Source organism: Pleurodeles waltl, chromosome 12, assembly GCF_031143425.1.
Source record: "Pleurodeles waltl isolate 20211129_DDA chromosome 12, aPleWal1.hap1.20221129, whole genome shotgun sequence".
NCBI lineage: Eukaryota > Metazoa > Chordata > Amphibia > Caudata > Salamandridae > Pleurodeles > Pleurodeles waltl.
This window is the reverse complement of record NC_090451.1, coordinates 68,676,526-68,700,699: the sequence shown is the minus strand read 5'-3', so window position 1 is coordinate 68,700,699 and position 24,174 is coordinate 68,676,526. Positions and strand designations below refer to the sequence as shown.

General features: G+C 42.6%; 2 protein-coding genes across 5 annotated transcripts in view; one reads left to right on the top strand and one right to left on the bottom strand.

Annotated features, from left to right (window-relative positions):
- PIP5K1C (phosphatidylinositol-4-phosphate 5-kinase type 1 gamma) overlaps positions 1-22,131 on the bottom strand; it is a 199,937-nt gene extending 177,806 nt beyond the window's left edge. The window contains exon 1 of one of the 4 annotated variants that reach the window (XM_069217487.1): positions 21,663-22,131. In XM_069217487.1, coding sequence (XP_069073588.1) covers positions 21,663-21,822 — 160 coding nt within the window. In that variant the 5' untranslated portion in view covers positions 21,823-22,131. The remainder of the gene's footprint in view (positions 1-21,662) is intronic. The other 3 variants (XM_069217488.1, XM_069217490.1, XM_069217489.1) reach the window with 3 other exon arrangements.
- Positions 22,132-22,169: 38 nt separating this feature from the next.
- On the top strand, positions 22,170-23,949 carry RSRC1 (arginine and serine rich coiled-coil 1). Its single transcript, XM_069217491.1, has one exon. It carries the CDS (start codon positions 22,299-22,301, stop codon positions 23,274-23,276), a length of 978 nt encoding a protein of 325 aa, XP_069073592.1. The 5' UTR covers positions 22,170-22,298; the 3' UTR covers positions 23,277-23,949.
- The last annotated feature ends 225 nt before the right edge of the window (positions 23,950-24,174 follow it).

Here is a 24,174-nt window from a genome sequence, read left to right as displayed (position 1 = left end):
AATACAGTTTGTCAACTAGTGATTCTGCAAATGATGCCTCATTTCTATGTTAAAAACGTGGACAGACTGCGATTACTACACAGAGTAAATACATAACAATGGTATAATGATATCTACCACATGTTGTCTATTCTTCAGAACTTGTAATTGGGGCCAAAGAAAATAACAAGCAACCAAATCGGTAGAATGTTGTTTTGCTTGTAGCTGCGATACAAGCTGATATATTGTTGCTACTACAACCCAATAAGGAGGAAGCTGCTCTATCCAGCTGAATAAGGGTGCCTGAGATGATGTTACAAGAAACAGTCATTGCTGTCTAAGAAGTGGAGATATGCAAAGTATAGAGGCTTTCAGTTGCACACCAGACCTGTGATAACTCAGTTGTATGACAGTGTTATTCATTTATAGTCAAAGGGCGAATAAAACACTGTTCAAGATACTGGCATCTACCCTAACAATTACAGGGATGCACAGAAGGAGTAGAAGACAACCAATCATCAATGGCGTGGATGGTATGGCAAATGGTTGCAAAGGAAACATTAACTTAAGGAATAAATGACCATATGAGAATGCATTGTCTGATGCACAGAAGGAGCAGGAGGCGACCTATCAATGGCGTGGTTGGTATGACAAATGGTTGCAATGGAAACATTACCTTAAGGAATAATTGACCATTTGCACATGCATTATTTGGTTTAAAAATATTAATGATTACAAAAAAAAACAATACACCATCATAATGTGCAATTTAGAGCTAATGACTTTTTGCCACTGAACACGTAAACTATTTTATTTAATAAGCTATTACTTTGAGGAGGGTGTAGGGGAGTGCAAAAATAAAGAGGAGTTATGCTTATATGTATTCATTGCTTCTGTTACGCTTGTACTTGTGGGCAGTTTGGGCAAAAACGTTTGGACCAATAATTATACTTTCCTTGGCTCAAGAGGGCACAACCCGCTTCTGTTGTTTTGTAAATTAGTCTTTGCAGAGACCATGTTTTCACGATTAAGTAGTTTTTACATCTAACTCCTACAAGGTGGTACTGGCTGAGCACAATCCTTTTATCAAAGGGCATTCAAGAAGGTTACTGGTAGTTAAAGGTTTCTAAACTCATTCGCAATATAGAATTTTCCAAATGTTCTGCTTCCATTAAGTGCTGTAAGGTGCCCTAGTTTTAACCAGCAAGATTCAGGGACAATTTGAAGCACATTTCAAGAAGGCCTGAATTTCTGATCTAGTAAGTTATGTTAGTGCTCTGCTGGTGGCACATGAAGGAAACACAAAGGAACACGACAATGGTGCAGCTCAGCACACGTCGACCCCTCTGCCTTTATTTATGCCTGCAAGGTCTTCGAGAATGCTGGGTCACACCACACCCAGCTGTGGTTCACGGGCCAGCCACACTCCCAAAGGACTGTGGGGGTGCGTAGAGGACATACTGTGAAGCATAGGCCTGTGCAAGAAACACCTCGAATTTCTAAGGGTGTCATATCTCCCAAGGATTTCTTAAAAGTCCCAACTACAGTGGAATCTGAGCCACCTGTCATCACCCCTCCAAGACCCGGCTTTAGTAAAACTGACAAATTAAATTAAAGCAAAAGAAAAAGATAAAGAAAAATGCAGTTGAAAGTACTAAAATGAACATGCAAATGTAACAATTAATCTTAGAACGCAGTCTGCATTTAGACCAAAAATGTCAAAAAATAAGTCACAATTGCTTAAAAAAAATAAGGGAAACACAATTGTCTATAATGTAGCAGTACCTTTGTAAAATATACGGACAGAAGAGACTTGATTTGCCCTCAATCTGGAGAGTGGCTTGCCTTCGTCTTAGTATTTGACAAGTGTTTAAGGAAAATTGAATAAACCGCTACGGAATCGGCCCATGGCTACTTCATACGCATTGTTAAAACTTAGAGGCAACTGTTGAGTTAGATATGTTTAAAAAAATAAAAAAATAACTTTTTCAATTCACACGCTTATTCTAAATATTGTAACTCCCTGCTTCCAACAGGACAAACCTTTCCATCAGTAACATTATATGGTGCAGGAGCCCACTTATTAAAGTTGAGGCGGTTCAGACAAATAGTAAATAAGACATAAACCAAAATATAAGAAAGCCAAGGACAAGCCAATATTAATTTCTCTGTTTGCTTAAACGATGCTCTTTTGGGTGGAAAGTACTATTGGCGAGGAGCAGGAAGAGAAAGTCTGAATGCTCTGGAGGTGAGGGAGCGAGTAGAAGTGGTTAGTTCGGTATAGTGGTACCCCAGGTAGGGAGGGTGAAGTAAACAGTTCTGTTGGCAATGATGTTATGTTAGCTACGCTCTTGAAGTGTCCCTAATACTGCCAATGTAGGGTAAATATGATTGACAGTGAATGGTGTTACTTAATACGGTCACGTAGACATTATTTCACCAAAGCCAGGGATAGCAGACGAGACATCACACTTCCTTTGACAAAGCCGTCACAGGATTGCTCCCTTCCCTATAGTCTCTCATCTGGCTGGAGGGTTTTTGAGCAGGAGAAAGGCTGGTAGTTACAGCAAGTAACAAGCACTGCCAATACTAGTAGGTCTAGTATTAAAGGAATTTTGTATGGTAATCTGATTATCACCACAGAAGCAACCCATATACCTAAAGCAGATAGGGTATACTGTAACCAGAAAGCAATGATTTCCCTCTAGGTTTCATTTAATAATGTGAATATTGGAACGTTCTTAGAATGTCAGTCAATTCAATCACAGACAAACGAATGTGTTTACAGATATCAATCCAGTGCATAAGTCCTTTATAAAAGAAATCATAAACTGTACAAGGATAAATAATAAACAATAATGATGCTCTGTGAAAAGTGACCACAGAGTGCAGGAGGGTGCAATAATGAAGAAAACATAAAATGTGATCATGAAGCAGGCTAGCTCCTGCCAACTCCTTAGCACAATGTCTTTACGTCCCCATGTGACGCCATCAACACTTTTTACTGATCTGAATTTTATCCATTTGTTGTATTAATCTTGTAACTGGAACACGTTTTATATTTTATTGCACCCACTGGCACTGATTGATCACTTTTCACGCAGCACTGTTGTTTTTGTTGATCCATGTTATACAGTGTATATGACTCCGCTAACTTTTTTTTTATTATTAAGGACTTATGCACTGGGTTCAGATTTGCATTCACAATGTTGTTAAGCCAAACCTAGAGAGAACGTCTTGGTTTTTGGGGGTCAGTAATGTGCAGCATTACAGGTATACACTATGGGAATAGATATGTATTTGGGTGCAAGGAAAGGACCGTAAATAATATTTGGGGTAGGTTAAAACGTCAGGTGACAGTTGGACTGTCAAGCTGGAGCTAAACACCCATGTGCCATCCTCCCAGCTGTGCAGCTGCTAGAGAAAAACACCATACATTATATACTTATCTAATACCCTTTAATAGCATTGCAATGGCATGCATGTGCCCCTGAAGGTTCAAGCTAAGGCAGCTGGATACATAAACAAAATGAGCACAGGTGTGTGAAGGGCAAGCACTTTTTTTGTGGAAGCACACAACTTGTGGAGAAGTGTGGCACAATGGTTAGAGCGGCAGACCCTGATGCACAGATCTGGCCCGGGACCAGGGTTCAATTCCCGCCTCGGTGGGTCTTGGGCTCAATTCCCTTGGACCAGATAATTCTCACCACCGTGCCTAATCTAATTAATGGGTCCCACTCTGTAACTCTGGGCAATAGTTTGCTTAATCTCCACAACGGCCCTGACAGCGCTTGGATGCCTGGCTTAACCCTAGGGCTTGCCCAGGAGTGGGCACCTCACAGGGAAAAGCCAGGAGGGGTTCCACAGTGATATGCATTCAGCTCCTTGAGACCCTAACGGGTGCGTAGTGCATTATACAAGTGCGAAGCTTACGTTAAACTTCTGCCTAATTAAAACATACTAGTGGAACCAAAGCCACTCTCCAGTGATTCTCACATAATTGGTGAGAGCCGTGCTATCAAGTCAGACCATAAGCATTCCTCTTGGAGCCATTTTGATGGTCTGGCTTGACAGTGCAGCTGTTGCAAGACAATTATGTGCGAACCACCAGTAAAGGTGCTTTGGCTCCACCCATATGTTGGGAACCAGGAGTAAATGCTTTGGAAGGAAGTTGTGTGCTTCCATAAAAATGTGCTTTCCCTCCACACAGCTTCGATCATTTGTTTCTTTGTCCAGGAGCCTTAGCTTGAACTTTCAGGAGCACACACATACCTCTGCAACGCTATTAAAACTATCATAGATAACTTGATAATTTCTGATGTTTTTCTCTGGCCACAGCACAGATGGGAGTGAGGTCAGCCATTCATGTACATGGATTTTCAGGTCTGCTTTGACAGTGCGGTCATAAGCCAGACCCATTGGTATTGCCAGTGCTTGCTAGTAACCGTTACTGCTGCTGCTTCAGTGACCAGTGAGACCAGGGGAGGCAAATGACAAACTAAGGGTAGCAAACAAAAAGCCAGCAGTAGCTACTATCACGCTCGGGGACCCCGTAACTGATGAGCATGGTTACTTTGTTGAAGGAGGTAGAACGTTTTTTTTACCCCCCTTCACGTGGATGGCCCTGTTAATACCAGGTAGGCATTTGAAGGTGACCCTAGAGCTGATGCGAAACAGAATTAGCCTGGCTGATAAGTCACTCAGAGAAGACCTACTGAGCTAACGATGGGTGCCAAACATGCTTCAGCCACATCTAATGTGGATTCAACAGCTGTGACGTAATACTAACCCCTCAAATTCGGTCCCTTGCAGTAATACACTGGGATTGCTTTTCATCAATCCATACTAGGTGCTTTAGGCACTGCTATAGAAGGTAAAGGCAAAAAAGATGAAAGCTGGCGAAGAGGTGTGACAGGGATACAATCCCTGCCCTAGTTTCGCCCAAGCCTCCAGGCTTCTCAAGTCCCAGTAAACAGTCTTGCGGGTACAGTAGGAGGAAAGAAGGCTGGCTTCCGAGATGCGAAAAATCAGCATTGTGCCAAATTACAGAAAACAGGTGCAATGAGAAAACATTTAAAGTTAAGCTAACAGGAGCTGGGAATCCTTAAAGGCACAGATCTGTTTTTCTGCAATCAACCCTGGAAATGGGGGCTTCTTTCGATTTTTAGGTGGCAGAATAGAGTCTGAAAAGCCAGCTCCGTCACCTGCGTTTCCAAACCCACATGCAAGTGACTCAGCGAACAGGCTTACTTACAGCAAGCCCACACACTGCCCGGGAAAGCCACGAAAACACAGTATAGTAATGATGGAAGAAAACAACAACACAAAATGTAATTATTGGTCGTCATAATTGGAGGTTCTGGCGCAAGAACCATGTTTTTGGTTTTATGCATCCTTCTGACCTTGCATTGGTTTCAAAGACACTAACAGAACCGAGCATTGCGTTCTCTCTCGATGCGAGGCACTTTACTGAGGCGCGCAGTGTACCACTACAAGGTCTCACTGTGCATAGCACGTCTGATGGCTGCCTGCTGGCCACAAAGGCATTCTCTCCTACTTGATGGTTGAAGACGGTGGGGCGGGAATTCTTTAAAAGTACTGAGATGGAGCTGGGCCCATTTGTGAGCCTGGAGGTTGTTGGTGAGCAGAGAACCAGCCATATCCTTGTTTGATACCCTTGTGTGCATGAATGCATATTCAAAGAAATGTTGGATGCTGCACTTAACTACTTTTTCGCCAATGTTGTGAGTGTCCTTCCCTTGTGTAGACATCTGTAGCTGAATGGTTTATTTGGAAGACACACCCTGCTATTCAACACCTAGCGGTAGTGTAAGCTCTGAAAGACAAGGAGCTTAATCAAGGAACACATCATTCAATTGTATCAGCATGGTACACTCAAACCCACCTTTAGGAGATACTCACACGTGGCCACAAAATCCACCCTTGTTTTACAACGCACACCCTGATCTGCAGTCCTATCTGCGGTGTCATTCGGAGGCACCCATGCGACTTCGATAATGTACCTAAGACGCCCTCTGCTTTCCCAGTATTGGAAGCTATGAGGAGCTTTGCCAATACGCAGCACTCCGGACCTATGACACACCCTGGAACAGCAACCAGAGAAAATTAACCCTGCCAGTTCGTCTTTGCTTTGATTTAATAACAGCACTGGGACCAACAGACAGTTAAAATCCCTGCTATTTCTGAAGGAAGCAGTCATGGTTCGTCCCCAATACCATGCTTTCCGGTGCCGAGAAAATACACAGCTCAGCCAATGTATCTCCGCACTGAATCTGTGGCGCCACTGAGACCAGCGAGAGAAAAGCAGAGCTGTGCCATGGCCCCTATACTGCACCCGACAACACTGTGACAATCGCTGGGACCCATCTAGCAATCAACACTGTACCTCCCAGGCAGAAGCCCAAACTGGAACCACACAAAATATCACAGCACAACCTCCCATCTCATCATAGTCCAAAGAACAAGCCAAGAACAGAAAGGATTATCCTTTCTTCACAAACTTAGGACTTTGCACCTTCTCTGGTCCTGCTTCAGCCCACATACCAACTGTAGCCATCAATATTCAGCACAAGAGATCAGCTACCCATTGTTCGAAAGGCCTTAGTACTAGTGTTTCTGCACCAGCTTTTGCCTCGCTCTCAGAGAGGAGAGCATCTTATGCTTACGGTAACGTGCTCTGGTCAGTTTATCCGATGTTCCTATGGATGTGAACATGCCAGTGTTTGCAGGGCTACAACCCAGAAGTGTGAAGCATTTTTTTTTTATCATTATGGTAAAACAGACCAGGTTTGGAATACTGGTAGTACTGCACAATTGTTCTGCAGGAGCAGCCGCCTCTGAGCATCTAGGCCCTTGTATGGATTTACTTGAAACTGCTATGACCCTTCCAGAGCACAATTTGGCTAAAATACCTCTTGAATGTTTGGGTACTTTGAGGTTGTCTTTAGCTTGCTGTGGTAGGCTATGGCGGTACATGAGAACAGAAAGGCTGAGACCGGTAAGTATAATTCGTGGAAATTAAAGAGTACTTTTATTATCTTTTACATTTAGTGTAGAATATCCAATGTTCATTATGTTCATTGTGGGTTTGAAAGATTCTGGTCTTGTCTTTATTAATCTTCTCTTCCTTTTCCTGTCTTGTCCCCTTCTTTAGGTTTGGAAGACCTCGGATTGTTGGATCCCTTGAGCGTTCCGGGAAACCACAAAACAACAGAGAAAAAAAAAAAAAAAATGGGGTAAGTCTTTCTGAGTACTCTGGGTGTTACTCTTTCTAGACAAGGGTGGGAGGGAGCAAGCAGGGGTTGTAGGTGAGGATGTCCCACTGTGCTGGTGTAGGGACCTGCCAATGGTGCCACGTTCCGTTTCTTTTCACTCTCTGTCTCCCCTAGTGATTCCGTGCACCTCTCCTTCCCCTCTCCCACCTCCCCTGTTCCCTTCCCCGGTGCCCGTGTAGCTCTGTGATCCCCTCGTCCCTAGGAGGGACCGTACCTTCGAGAGCCACGACCCTCCGGGGTCGTGGCGGGCTTCTCGCATCCTCATCTCCTCTCCGCAATTGGAAACAGCTCCGGTCTCGTCGGCCCCGCGGGAGGTTCTGGATCCGTCCTTTACCGCCATCTCCGTCTCTACCGCTTCGCAAGGTTTCTCCTTCTCCGTGGCGTTCTTTAAGTCCTGGGTACAGTCCGTTTTCTCTTGTAGTCCTTGGACCAGGAAGTTGTCGCCTGATACGTTGCGTAGCGTTCCCATGTTGCTATGGGAACGCGGAAATGCATCGAGGGAGCTGGTCGACTGATGCCGGCTGAGAGAAAGAGGGCGCGGGCGCGGTCGCGGGGCCCCGGCTACATTTCCTCTTATCGAACTGCATTCTGACTTGACTTTCATTTTTAAATGTGACCCAGACCGCTGAGCTCCTTTGCGGGCCTTTCCTTTAAATTTATAGGATGCATTCAATTTTCGAAGTTTTGTTCTGTTTGACACCGAACACTGCTGCAGGACACACACCACTAGAGATAGGTAAAAATGTATATTTACATTTATTAGCTCCCCGAATTGCTAGCAGGATTTTTGTGATCACTGGCAGCCTACACAGGTGAGCTAGCTAGTCAAATTGGTTAAAAGTGGCAGCATCCGTGGTCGGAGCTATTGTGTGTCCTTACAGTCTGTTGCCTCAGGTACCACATTACGCATATTGAATAACAATGTTATTACTATGTAGAGATCACATTCCAAGTGGAGCCGGGTCGAACAGTCAAGGATTACTCCAAGAGGTGGTAGATGCTTAGCAAGTCATAAACACAACTTGCATCATCCTAGTCAGGGTCATAGATTTTAAAATGGGTTTTACTTACAAATAGTGTAAACTGGATGCACTTTAATGAACAGAACAAACGAGATGCTTCCACCACTTCTGCAATAGCAATGCAACCAGCCCCAGGCGTATTTAGAGCACTGCTAAATCCCGGTGAGGAATCTTCTTTTATAAGGACAGATCGGAAGATCTCGTTCGCAAGTGATCTGGTCTTAGCTTTCTTATGATGGCTTTGATACAGTCCCACTTAATGGAACTAAAGGTGTCAGACAGACCAATACAATGTATTGGTTACAGTAGATGACAGTCTTTCGGTCAGGCCTTTCCATCAGTCCTGGGTGCAAGGATTACATTTCCTGGACATCACTCGCAAAGACAACTGTGTGAATATTTCTATTTGCACCACAAGCTCGTGATAAACACATTCATCTTTAGATGATTCAGAGTCTTCTGGAGTTCTACTCACCAAGAAGAACACAATCCCTATAGAAGAGGAGTATAATGCAGACATTTCTACAAGACAAAGCAGGCAAAGAGTGATCTTCAGCAGTAACATTACTTCAGCCCTCCCCTTAAACACAACCATCACAAGAGTCCACACAGAATAAAAGCCAGAAGACCCGCAGGCAGGCAAAGTATTTGTTTCTCAAGCAATAGGAAATTTCATCACTGCCCCGCTTCCTTCCCCCGTTCAGTTTTCTGAAATAACAAAACCAGCCTTAAGCCCATTAAAGGTTTCAATCGTGTGCAGTACCTAAAAGCTGATGGTTTCAGCAGCTTGATTCTTTTCTTTCAACTGACATTAAGGTTGATACAAGAGCTTCTGCCTCTTCACTTGATGACGCACTGGTCTCGATATGTGAACACATCGCATAGCAATCACTGGACCCCAGCTTCAACACCCATAGCCCTTGCACCTTCGACGTCAACATCAGTCTCAGATGAAACCCCTAGCGAGAGGGTCACAAATCAACACGGCTCTGGGGTCTTTCCCTTCCAGACAGATGCAATAATCTACAAAAACACACAATACATTTCGTGTGCATGAAAATAATACTCGTGTAATCTTGTTCTAAAATAAATGGAGGGTGTGTACAAGAACAGTACTGGCAGTCTTTACTCAAAGGTTTATTCCCATGCCCACAAGAACTTCTATCAACAATCGCTGTTTGCAAACTAGGATCATGTAGAATGATGCAATACTAACTGCATCGCCAGTCAAGAGCCCTACAACTACATCAACATTTCTGCTAAATCCTGTACAACCACTCTCCTAACAGTCTGCAAACCACCTACCCTCCAATCACTTATAGACTGAATCCTTGCCTTAGACCCTGTACAGCACTTGGCTGCATTTCAGTAGGCATGTGCAATACTAATACCACATACATGCGTCAACTACCTCAATACTGCACCAAATGTTCATCCAGAAAACAAAGCCTGAATATGACAATGACCAACTTACGCTGCTGTCACCATCTACATCCTGAACACTGCACTTACTTCCCTTTCAATATGTACTGAATGCGTCTTGACTCAACTTCCCTTTAGCACCAAACATAGCACAAACTGCCATTATCAACTACCTTTCGAATAAGACATCCCTTGTGAATCACATGCAAACTGACCTTTCCTTGTACACGTTACACACAACTGTTCATGCGAGCATCTACACAGCTGGAATAATATCCCTGCGGCTCTTTGAGCAAGTACAACCTGAAAACTAGAGCAGCACTCCTTTCCAACACCAACAGCCCAAACACTGCGTCAACCACCATTCACCCTCCACTGCCTCAATGTTGCTCTTCCAACAAGAGCATCCCAAAGACTTCAACTGCCCTTCCAAAATATGCATTGACAAAACAGCACCAACTGCACCTTCAGAGCCTAGACTCCCAATACCACATAATTTTACATCACAGCACCCCCTAGCAAAGACATGACAGCAACAGATGAATACACAGCGGAACCATCTTGGCTTTAAAATATGTATTGATCCTTGAAAAAGAAAAAAAATTATCCTAGTGATCTCCTCTGGTGTCCAAAATTGAATGAAATGTATTTCTTATGTGGCCTATAGGTGCCATATCTGTTGAGTAATATATATATATATATATTTATTTATTACTCAACAGATATGGCACCTATAGGCCACATAAGAAATACATTTCATTACTCAACAGATATGGCACCTATAGGCCACATAAGAAATACATTTCATTCAATTTTGGACACCAGAGGAGATCACTAGGATGCAGTGGAGCACTCTACATGGGAAGCAGGTATATCCCATGAGGTACAGATGTCTGGATGGATGTTTACAGCAGCAGCAATATATAGGCCTTTATCACAAAGTTTAAGGTTGAATATACAAATCTTGAGTTACATTGTAAAATTACACGATTTTGAGCTAAAAAAAAATAACAGGATTAAAAATAAAAATAAAATAAAAAAACTTTTTAAAGTCCTACTTTTTAGAGGATGGGTTGGATTATGTGTCAGGTTGGTGGGATAGGAGAATATGTAGAATAGAAATTCCACATTACTGATTAGTCTTTGGCTGGTTTCGGGAACTTAAATAAACAACTAAATTACAACTTAAAAGTAAGAACGTTTATCAGCTAGGCAGTAGGCACTTTTGGTGTGAATGGCTCTATAAGTGAAGCACAGATTTGAATTTTACACAGGTTAGTCTGGCAGCCACTGGAGGATGACGTTTGTGCTGGCCTGTCTGAGACTTGCAGTGCCATGTAAAGGGGCATGCTGAATTGGAAGGGTGGAACCTGGGTGTCAATAACTAGAATATTACTCCTACCAGTGTCCACAAGCACGATGGCTCTTGAGCCAAAGTTTGACAGGCTAGCTTCTCCTAATCTAGCCTTGCTACTTTCTAATTTCTCCCAAGTAAATCTATCCAAGAACAGAAACCTGCACCCACTTCAGGTGCTTTTAGTGTTCCCGCAGTGTTCTATTCACAGCCTGTGCTATCCTCATTAAAGAACCCAAGCTTCAGGCAACGCTCCAAAGGAGGGTCGATCATGCAAGCTTATAGCTGCACCAAACCAGGTGCATACAAGATGTCTGAATAGATACTCCAGAGTTCCCACCATCCACTGTCGTGCCAGGCACAGCATACTAAACAATCCACATTGCATATCTGTCTAATGTTCGGTGCTCGCCAACATATAGTCCATGTGGAACCCTATAGACAGCTCGGACATGCTCAAAACCACTTGGCACTGGTGATTTTGAGGGCAATAGGTTTTCACATGCTTTGGAAGCATTAGGTTTTCTCAAGTTTCCTGATGGAGTATTTGGCGATGCAGAGTTTGATTACAACTTGTTGAGATCTGTCTTTTAATATTTCATGAGAGTTGCAATAAAGAAGCACGTGACAATAGAACGTCCAGACTGCGATCTTGAAATGAGCAGCAGAGATCCATCAAGTGTGCATATTCCAGTCCCAATCAAAGCGCTGTGTGGATCAGGCATGGCTACAAATGTTTATGCAGAATTAAACGAAAGTGTTTCCTATAGCTGACAACAAAAAATCTCGGAGGGACTGACATCGTAGTGTCTTAGCATCAGACTCCCTAGGCGTTCTTAACGAGCATGATGAAAACAAACAAGATTACTGCTGGAAACTTTAATGACAGTACAACAATGAAGTTAAGATGGAACTATCCAGTGGACAGAAATCAATGCCGAGGCATTCAGGAAATTGTTCACTCCTCTAGGGTTGCAAGGGATTTGGTTATAGAAAAGATTTTCATGAGAAGCTAAGCACTGGACACGGATTCGCACAATGACCCAAGCCATAAAAACAGATAAGCCAAGTCTACTAGGAGGACTCGGGAACTACCAGGTTCAAATGCACTGCATTTGGAGAATCACAGGCTGAGGATTGCTCAGATCGGCTATGGGGCTATCACTCCCAGGCTATATGAAAGGGGGTAAATAGTAGGGTAGTCTTCCATTCTCTTTTTTTTGCCAAAGTCTTGTCACAGTTCCTTCATGCCCAGCCATCAGGTCCACAGAATACTTAAGGGCGGCAAGGGAAGGGTATATGGGTAGGACTTACGATAAACTACGAACCCACCATAAAATAATTCTGGGATCTATGGACTCACTAAATTGAGTGTACAGTACAAACAGAAAAAACATGCAAGGAGCTTGACAGCCAAGTTAAAGGTTGAAAGTGTGAGGTATCTCAACAGATCGATGGAGCAGTGTCAAGCGGGGTAATGTGAAGTTGGGGAAATACTGAAAGAGATGCGCTTTTACTGCCTCAGATGAGACTAGCCTTCAGTGCACTCAACCCATCTTCTATTATGGACAGTGACGACTAAGCCTCAGCAGCGATTCAGCTCTTTCTGCCATCCTTGTACAATGTACTCTGTTACTTGCTAATCTATTATTTAAGCTGCACAACCACTTGCTAAACTTAACCCTCTACCACAATCCCAAACTTTCTGAATTAAGGAAAGAAATCAGTGTCACTGAAAATCAGGAACGAAAGCCTCTTCGTCCGATTTCCACTAGTTTCGAACCAAGAAATCTGATGAAGACCATACATGAGATCTGCAGAAAAGCAACATGTCTATGACAAACACTTATCTCCTGATGTGCTTAATGTGGGTTACCCCTCTCTCCTCATAGTGCACAGATCATAGCCAGACAAGAGCCTGAAGGGATTTGATGGTAACCACATCAAAAGTCAATTCTAGCACAAGCTATTCAAGCCAACTACAATGCTTAAGAGTAATCAAGAACTTCACCAATGCAAACAAAGATGGACCTCTACTGTGGCCGCGGTCTAACCGGAATAGAATATTTTCCATTTGGAAATAAAGTATAGACTGCAACAAAAAAAACATGTTAAAAAAAGATGCATGGTTAAAAATAAAGGAAAAACACATTTACTCTCTCCAGCTAAAAGCAGAGGGTAAAATTATTTCTCTATCTCCAATTATAATCTAGTGAACTGGCCCCAACCGTGATTAGAAGTGTGATTTCCAGATAAATACCCCCCCCCTCCTTCTCTTGCTGGTTCAACTGTAATTAAGCTCAAGCATGCTTAAAAAAAGCAGTGGGATAAAGTAAAATTGAATGCATACAGTTGCACATTGCCAAAACGTCATCAGAGAATGGCTGGATTTGCAGCCATCCTGTCCCACATGCCCGGATCAATCATTCGGCATACCAACACTGGATTTGATCCTAATAAATACAGTTGCAATAAAACATTTTCATTTAAATACATTGCCAAATAGCTAGTCCTTACGACAGAAGTCGATTTCCTGCCAGTGACTGACAAGGTCACAAGAATATTTTGTGACACACCCATGCTGTTTATAGAGGAGTCTGAATTGGCATGAAGCCAATAATATCACAGTAGTGGTAACTGTTCGTACCACTTTATTGCGGTGGTTCGAAAACTGATCAGAGCAAGAAGGCATACCAGTAGAATCATGACATGCAACAGACAGTGTTTGAAAGCAAAAGAGGATGCAATGGTGGAAGCGAAACAAGATCCACAAAATTGTTCTTAGATAGCGGACATAACTTATGTTTCGATACAGACTTGCAAGCTCTTGTTTAACCCAAAAGACTAAGGGCCAGATGTATCAAAGGATTTTACCCATTCTGTGCCTATGGGAAAAAGCTTTCGTACATATGGGCCTAATTTCTCCTTCGATTTCAAATAGAGAAGTTCGGAAGCTGCGCAAATTTAAGAAAAAATGTTTTCTTTAAAGAAGATGCATCGAAGCAGTCGATTTCACAACTTTAATGCTAACACAGAAAACATTTTGCTTCCTCATCTACTCTAATGCAATAGCGGAATCTGCAGAGACTGTTATAATTGAATGGTGCATATTAAGACACTTTCAGATTGGAACAAGATACCTAGTTGTGTTCTTCTGAGGCATAAACAAAACAGAAGTTAAGATGGCCAATAAGGCAGCTTTCTAACTGTTTCCCCCATTGAAACAATAGGGATCTAGAACAACACAGCATAAAATGCTGCAGCTTTCAGTCAGATCTGAATAAATTCAAATGGATACGCTATGCACACCAACCACACTTCACTTCCGCACCTCTGGGACCATGTAGCACAGTTTTCTGTACGCAACATTCTGGGCTTCACGCCCAAACTGAGCTTTCTTGATCCGTCCGAAAGCTCACATCTCCGACCAGAAAGCACTTAATTCCTTTTTCGATTGTTCTTCCATTCGGATCTGGAATTAGCTCGATGTTTGGCATTAATTTAGAGAACCTTTCACCGCCAGGTCATAAGCTAGAGACCAGCATAGCCCAGTAGTGGCCATAAAATTAGATAAAGGATTGTGTTCTTGTCCTACGGGAGAGAATTTACTTCGGTATCCCCCATGAAACTGCTGTCACCACAGGTGATTTTTATTGTTCCTTGCCAAAGAAGTTGGCTGAACATTAATGTTTGCACTTCTGGAGCAAGATCTAAAGGAAAAGAAGGTTCCATCTGTGGTGTTAATGTTCCCAAGCCTAACAAAAGTGAGCTTTTTCTGAAAGAACAACTATTACCTTTGCACATTGCATGGACATTTTGCTGTTTGACAGCCTGCCTATGGTACCCATCTGTGTTCAGTTGGGAGAAACATTATTGTTGAGATCTCTCACTTCTGCAAAGATGAAAGTTTTCTTACTCAAGAAAACGTCCACCAACTCCGTAAATATGATTTATTGATAAGTAACATAAGAAGTCCCACGCTGGGGGAACTGAACTAGGTATGACGCAAAAGAGCCCTAAAGTCAACAGTTGTCTGTTTGAAGAATTTGGGTGACTGACATAACACTGACCAGAGTATTTTAAGTCTGAATTGGGATAATAACTTTCAATGACTTGGCTACACGAGGTGACACTGTCCATCATATTCTGGCTACAAATTCTATCCCTGGGGTTACAAGTCAGATCAAATGGAAAAATAACATGTAATACAAGTATGGTACTGTAAAGATCAGCTATGAGGGTTTTGATATGGCTTGGCAAAATCAGGTACTTTAAATGTTAATCTGGCCACAACTAAAAAGTTGATTGTTAGGCTAAAACTAGAGAGGCGCAAGGCCCTAAAAGTCTCCCAGCACCTGTATTAAAGCCAATGTGCCTTCTGAGCGGAGGTGCCGCTTTGAGTTTTTAAACACATTTGCACAATAAGGTCTTTGAAAAGTGGCCAGGAAGTACACTTGTCCAGATCCATAGAAATGAGGCAAAAAAACAATCCCACATCTTCAGCCTAATAGTCCTACCGGATAAACAGGGAAACAATTATGTTAAGCACCTGCCATATCATCTTCAAGACTGTACTGCTTGCAAAAATACATTCTGCAAGGTAATCTTTAGACAAAATTGACCCCTGTAGGCTCTGGAGGGATCTGGACATTGAGCCCAACCTTTTACAGATGCCGAGACACCTTCATGAACACACTCTGGTATAAGTCCAAGTAAATACGCACATATAATGGTTAAAGCAAAGCTGTGCAAATCTTTGCAGTAATTATTTTAACTTGCACAATGCAGACATTCAAACATTTTTTAAACTCATGTTCATTGTTATCATACTTCAACCTCGACGTGTTGCTAAATAACACTTCTAGGTCTACAAGGTATACAAACTTCAGTCTTTGAATATAATAATATGGAAATATCTGACAATAACTGTCAAATACCGAATTTTGGATGCAATATTGAAAAATGTAAATGAAATTCTCCATGCATCGAGATACCCAAATAGGGTTATTGGTTTGAAAAATGTACCAGTTAAAAAAAAAAAACTTCACAGTACATATAGTGCGGGTTTAAGTTATATTAGTATTCGGCCCAGATTTCACGAGTGCAATATGGGAATGATGTACTTACCACACTGTGTAAAAAACATTACCCTGCACTCAGATATTGACCGGATGATGCAAATAAAGCCCAAGGCTTCACTTGAAAGTGAATCATGAAATGCAATATCAGTATTTAAAATCACCAAATTAAGCATGTTTGCCTTTTTCAGTTTTTTTTTTTTAAAACGAAATAAATGTCAGACGAGACCCAGCAAAATCTATCAGTGGAGAACAGGGGATGTGACACGTATCGTGCATTTCGTATTCTGATCAATGCGCGCACTCATGCTTGCACAGTGATGTCAATTTAACTACATGCTTCTTATCAAGCCTTGGAGTTTTTAATGTAGCATCCGCTCATTTGATAACTACTGTTTATTGGTGTGCTGGGGCAAATTGCCCTTAAGACTATATTTCATGGAATGCAATGAGCTGAACAAACTTATTCAAACATAGGTGCTCTGCGATACAAGCCGTCATAAGATGTAAATCAGAGCGAACCCTAGAAGGGAAAAAAGTTGAACTAGCTTTAAACATCTTTGGTTCTTGTTTTTTGCAGTGATGTTTTATAAATTCGTTCCCTTCTTTTGGAAGACATTTGAAGCTCCAGAAAATGTGACAGTACCAGTTACCTTTATTAAATGATAAAAATGCAATATATAATCATGTTCGGGCATATGATGGAATAACCAGTCCGATTTAAACTTTGATGCACATAGAGATTACAAGAAGAAAAGCTTTCCTGATAATTACGAATAACTCAAGTGTGTATGCGGTTACTCTTTAGCTACAAAAAAGGTGAGCTTCCACTATATCTCAATGATGTAATAAGAACCAATTAAGGGCAGAAATTGTGTCACTTTAGATTCTATTATGACAAGGGTATAGCACATCGTTAAGTGTGGACACTGGAATCTACAAAGGCAATCTCTACAGCTTATTTAGTTTGAATGTTGCAACTCGAGCCCACCACTTATACATTTGCCCTGGAGAGTTTGAGGCATCAATATCTAGAACACTTAATAAAAACAAGAGTTGTTGTGTCCTGTACTGCAAAACCATTCACGGGTTGCAATGACAGGGCAAACTAAAAGTCAAAGGACAATTTGTTTACAAATGTTGAAGAACCCAGAGACGCAATGACAGTACAAGATTCCTGGTTATGCAGTCTTTATAACATTTTACAACTCTTAACGCTTCCAAGAGACTGAAAACTTAAAACTCTCCGTGTTGATTTTGTACCACTGAATTAAAGTTAATTAAATGTATACATATATATATATATACATACATACACACACACACACATATATATATATACACATATATACATACATATATATAGCAAAAAATAATGTTATATTGAAATGTTAGTTTCAATTTAACAATGACTTAAAAACTTATCTGGATGACAATATATTTATTTTTACACAACTAATAAAAAATGTGAAGAAAAAATATATAGTCACATCAAGTAATGAGAAAGATACTCAAGAGTGTCACGTAATCTAGGTTATTATTACTGAAATCGAGTAGCTCTGTTGAAATTTACAAAACACCTTGCAATTGCCATACACAACAATAACTGAGAGAAACATTCGCCATGGGAGTGCCCAGCAGTCCTACTATCCTGTGCTGCTGCTTCTGGTAGGCTTGTCAAGCGTCTTCCCCAAGGAAGAAACAAATATAAGAAAACCAACAGAAGAGGTTTGTAAATCATAATTTGAGTCAGAATCCATTTGCTTTGCCAAAGCGTGTATATAAAGGCGCCAACAAACGCACCAAACCTAAAGCATGTCTTAGTCAAAACGTCCTCCATTGGCAAAAAGGTCTACGAACATGAATAAAAGATATAGTGCAGTTAATTAACGGCATCAGTTAATGACTCTTTCCCACGTTACAGTTAAAGGAGCCATTCTTTAGTCAATAGACTGCTGCTTGCTTAAAAGAAACATTTCAATAGTGTGGAATTCAATTGTGGTGCTTTTCTAAAAAATGAGTGACTTATAAGCTCAATACATGATCATTTCATTTTACCATTGTGGAGGAAATGGAAATACGGTAGATATTTCATAAAAGGATGCTGTTGCACTACTACAGTTAGCAGAAGATTTAATGGAACGACTAAAAGTAAGGGCGAGATTACCATTGTTTTACTAGATTTCTACTGAGTGATAAACACTCATCTGGCTACAGTAGACCACTGAAGAGTCATAGGAGATTTTCAACGAGACGGCTATTCCTCCACTATAAAAGCATGGGAAGGTACTGCGGTTGGGAACAGGCTCCCTATCTATATCTATCCTATACTGTAGAGGACATGCTGCTCCAGGCTTCTAGAAGTAGACAATGATTCTTTGGAAGGATGCCCAATTTGGTAGAAGGTGATAGTTACTACCACTGGTATTGAAGTAAAGTAAATAACTATTGGACTACTAGCCTGCCAATGCTTAAGTCAGACACTAAAATTTTAAGTAGGATTTTCTGAAGTGATACCTAATCACAAGACAGAAGTTGCAGAGATTTTAAAGAGAAAAGCAGGAATACAAGGAATTAGGTGATGTTTTATTTAAGCTACAACAGAAATTGAATTCAGGAGAGTGTCCCTACATGATGGCAGCTTAGAATGTATCTCACCAAATGCTTTCTTGAAGAAATGGATGAAGTATTCATTTTTCCACAGGCATTATGGCGCATATAAGAAACTCTGCTGTATCTCACATGTGGTAAAGTGAGCGTTCTACAACACATGGATGCCCTCTATTTACAATGGTGTTTGCTTTGGTGAACAACTGGCAGTATCAATATACTTATGAATAAAGGAATTGTGGTTGGAGTTATTCCGCTATAAAAAGCTGCTTTATGGTGATGCCAGTTTGCGATATGTTACTGGCACAAAGGCTGAGTAGTTTGGTTAATTATCAGGACTATGGGTAACTGCACAGGGTCAAGTGTGTTCTCATTTGCAGGATGTGCTGGAACCACCTTCTCAAACTGGGCCATACTCTGGTAAGGAGTTCTTTCAACTATTTACAATTGCAATTACATGCTGCACCCTGAGTAATGTATAAAAGGTATACCAGTAGTCCCTTAATTATTTAGATGCTATTTACAGATTACTGGCCTAAACTCTGCCTTTACTTGACGGGAAAAAATAATTTAGCAAAAACTATAACAATTCCTAGAATTCTATGGATATTTGAAATAATCCTGATTTGAATGACGAACCATGTTTAAAACTTGAGACTTTTGCTCAGATTGCTTGTTATGCAAGTCTGTCTCACCTTGGTTCTAAGGGTGATGATTTTGGACAAAGTAGCCTGGTGAAACTGTATTTTAAGTGATAAACCACGCTGTTCTACCTTTCACAGTGCAACAGCTAGGAAAGGATGAACTTTTACGTGCACACAAGGATAATTATTTGATTGCTTGGAATATGCTCTTAAGTATCTTGATAACCCTTGTGGATGTGCCACCGCCAACTACACCAGGCCTTGTGAGACATTACGCAATGAAAGGAAAAAACTGTTTGTATGTCAAAACATAAGTTGAATTAATTAGATGTCATGCCTTTGTGAAACAACATGGTTTTAAGAGGATTGTGTCAAACAAGTGCAAAAGCAAAATGAGGCCGAAGGGATATAATAGAAAGATTTGTTGTCAACTTCTTTTGTGGTGAATGATAGCTGTGCAGGAGGCACTTTTTGCGATTTACTGGCACAGCAGCAATAATAGAGAATGGGTGAATATCCCAAAACAAATGACTTACCCCCATGAATGATTTTGGAGGATTAAGAATGCAAAGGTTATTAATCTACATCTTGCTATGTTGATACTGGTTAAGTGACTAATAGCCATACACTGAAAGTATAGTAGGCAACAAGAATATTTATCATGGGTGAGAAACCTGGTTCATTCGGTGACACCTGAGTGCAATTTAAACTGGGGTGTCCATGAGACTGGATGGTGAAGCCCTACATTGTAATGTTTCAGAATAGTTTATTGGCTGAATTCGGTAGCAGTTAATAATCTGCCCCCGACCCCTTAATACACTATAAGAGTGGGATTTCGGGACCTGAAGTTGATAGTTCAATTATGCCTAGACATCACCTCAGAAGACTTACAGTCATTTTTTTTTCTTTATAAGCTTCTCTAAAGGAAGGGAAACTTGCTGCTCTGTAGTATAAGGAAGCAATGCATCTGAAAACAGCACACGTCTGAAATAAATATATACACACACATACACACACGAAAGCATTCACTCAACTATACCAGTTATATATATACATATATATATATATACACACACACACACACACACGAAAGCATTCACTCAACTATACCAGTGCTGTTTTAATTCAATGGAATGCCATTCTGTGTGGTGGACCATGTAATTAGAAATATGTTACTTGCAGGTCTGTTTAAGGAATTCCTGTGCCTTTCTTATTTCCATAATACTAAAATAAACAGCTGCGATGTTTAAAAAAAAACAACAAAAAAAACACTGCTATGTAATGAAGTGATTTAATGGAACTCTAGAAAAAAAGGTACTCCGTATGTACAGTACCTATTTCATCGGTCCTGAGAAGTGTGAGTACTGTCCCTTTCAAATTAAAGATGTACAGGTACTGAGTACCGGTATGTACCTGCCCATTTTAAGCACTGATGAAAGAGGTAACAACCCCGGAGTATGCTTCTCGAGGTTTACTGTCTGCGTAGGCCTCTAGAATGCACACTTCAGATTTGGTAGCTGGGCAAAAGAAACCCTAAAAACATATCTGGGTAAAAGCCTCAACACATCCATAAAGCCTGATGGCAAGGGTAGAACCATAATACACATATAAAATGTGTGGGTACAGAGAGGGGCCCTCAATAAGTACCCTGGGGTGGGGGAGGGCGCAGCAGGGTACATCAATATGAGTATGGATATACTAGAGATAAAGAATCTCATCGTAAAGCCAAAGAAAGGAAACCAAAGATCAAACCGCAAGGTGATCGCCAGAGCACATTCTGCGACGTACAGTTTCGGGGTTCCCTTAGATTGAATACGACAACAGAAGTCTGGGACCATCTAGTTTTGAATTGCAGGTTTACATCCTTGGCTGGGGGTGTGCTCTGTTCCCGTTTGTACCTCTCTGGGTGCAACCCTTGGGTGGTCCTGGCAGCTCGAAGAGGTTTTCATGTGACACTGGTGGGGGCTGTACATTCTTGGGATCCCTCAGGATGCTACGTTTTTTAGCTCATGTCCCCCACAGTGTCAAGTGGCATGGGAGGAGGTTATTTAGTACATGCATGGCCAGGGCTCAAGACACTTCGGGGGGGGGGGGGTGCAAACAGAAGTGCGCAAGAGGGGCCCTGAGGACAGTCCCTCGGGGTTCATGGGGCTCAAGGTACAACCTGGGGAGGCGGTGGAGTGAGAATACATTCTCGGGGTGCTAATGAACATAGCACCACCCCAGTGTGCCCATGTTGCTACGCCCCCACCGCTCACCTGTTGAAGTGTCTCCAGCACCTCCTTCACCCCCCAGCGGAACCACCTCCCACACGGCCTCCTCCTCTTCCTCCACACCGTGACCCCGAGGCGTGCTTCTTTCACCGGCGGCAGCAGCGACGGGGGCCGCAGCCTCCTCTTCAGGCGCGGGTTCCTCCATCCCCTTCCCTCGGAATCCGTGCGGGAGAAGCGGGCCCCTCCTCAGGCTGCCATCCGTCCCCGCGCACCCTCGGTAGCCTCCGCGTCCGGCACCGTTAGCTGTCAGACTGTCAGTCAGCGCGCGCTCCCGCGCCGGCCATCCCAGCGCGTCATCAAGCCCCGCCCTTCAACAGTGACAGTCACGCCCTTACGTCAACAAGCCGGCCCCGGGACGAATAGCTCCGCCCCCTCGATCACAACGCCCAGCACCGTAGTTCCCTGAGTTTATCCCTAACTGCGTGCTGCGTCTTTTATTGCGCGACACGTTATTACATCACTACGTACTCGACAACGGTCTATGGCTTGGCCTACCAGCCCTGCGCGCGTCCTAAAACAGAAGTAGGACTATAGTGGGAGCGCACGTTTACTTCCGGGGTTAATGCCTCACCGGGCCGATGAGGAGACCACCGTGAGCGCACCCGTTGCGCTGCAGCAATAATGGGCCGGTACTCGTCAGACTCGGACGATGACAGCAGAAGCCGAAAGAAAAAGGGTAGAAGGCACAAGCGTTCTTCTTCCAGCAGTTCTTCAGACAGCAGAACCGTGAGCCGGAAGAAATCCGGGAGGAGGTCACGGTCCCGGGAGCGCCCGTCGATTTCCCACTCCTACGACCGGCGGCGCAGGCAGGAGTCCAGCAGCAGCTCGTCCTCCTACGAGTCCCGGAGGAAGCGCAGCCGGTCCAGAGACAGGGGAAAGCCCTCCAAGTCCCGGAGGTCGAGGTCCAAGAGCCGGTCGAGGCGGCGCGGGCGCTCCCGCAGCCGCAGCAGCGATGTGTCGAGCCACAGATCCCACCACAAGGGTGCCCGGGGCCACTCCCGCGAAAGAGAGCGGCGGAAAATCAAAGAGAAGGAGAAAACGAGGGAGAAAGAAAAGGATCGCGGCAAAGAGAAGGAGCACAGCACCAAGCGGATCGACCCCGACAGCATGATACCCGGGATAGAAAACATGACCCCGGCGGAAAAGGTCAAAGCGAGGCTGCAGCTGGTCCTTCAGGCCGCCGCAAGAGCTGACGAAGCGTTAAAGGCGAAGGAGAAAAAGGAGGAGGAAGAAAGGCGGAGAGAAGAAGAAAGGAATTCCCTGTCCGAACAAGTTAGGAGAGTGAAAGAAATCGAGAATATCGAAAGTGACTCCTTTGTTGCACAGGCGTTTAGGTCAAGCCGGGAAGCAAAAACTGCACCAGAAGCCGAGGACGCCAAGCACGACTCTGCTGTTCTAGGGACGGCTGCTGCGGACCTGTCCAACAGCGACGACAAGGACTCAAAACTGGGGAACTTCTCCATTCCTATAAAATACCAGGATGACAACTCGCTGGCGCATCCAAATTTGTTTGTTGACAAGGCTGAAGCAGAGGAGCGGTGGTACAAGAGATTGGTTTCTCTGCGACATGAGCGACTGATGGGTAGTCCTGTGGCATGAAGCAAGGCCTTGGTACAATGGGCACTGGATAGTGGGATTGCTGTGGTTTAAACACTGCTCTTGTCAGTGTGCCAGATTTTGGAAGGCGGAAAGTTTTCCTTACTAAACTTGCAAATCAAAATAATTAGCAAACTAAAACGTGCAGTGTCCGGTGACCGCCTTTTTGTGTATGGCGGATCGTTCGTATTGGGTTGGCTAACTTGCAAGAGTAGTACACTAAACAGACCGCCTGATGTGTGGAACGAAGTGGCACATAACGTGTTAGTCTGCAAATTGATTCTTTGTTTAAGTTGTTGAGTTGTCTAAAATATTGGTACACTTTTTTAAAACTAGCTGATGAAAAACGTTGGTATCTACAGTGTAGGTAGTCCACTTTAAAAATCCATTACAGTTTTCTATATTTAACTACAGAAAAGGAAATATTTCAGCCAACTGAGAGCTAACATGAGAAACGAATATCAGGAGTGAACGAGCATAGGGCCGTTTCTCATTTATTACGGTTGTGATGTTTCCGTGATCTTAAAAGTAAGCGCATATTTCAAATGTGTGGTTGGATACTTCCATTAATAAAATGTAAAAGAGACTATTTTGGGGCAGGTCATCGCAGCCATATGACACAAGAAGCAATCTCACTATTTAAGAATTGTAACTGTAATAAATGTGGGTAATAGTTGAGCTTTGTTTGCGTCCTATTTGTTGCTTTAAAATGGGCACCAACAGAGGACCGTTGTCCGGTTATTACACTTCCATCCCAAAGAGAAATAATGGTAGAACAACGTGACGTTCCTCTTGAAATCATGATGCCCTCCAAGAAATGTTTGAAATGTCTTCTATGTATAAATAAGACGCATCCTTCATTTCATTCAAATTAACAAAGTACTTAAATTAGTCTGTTTCC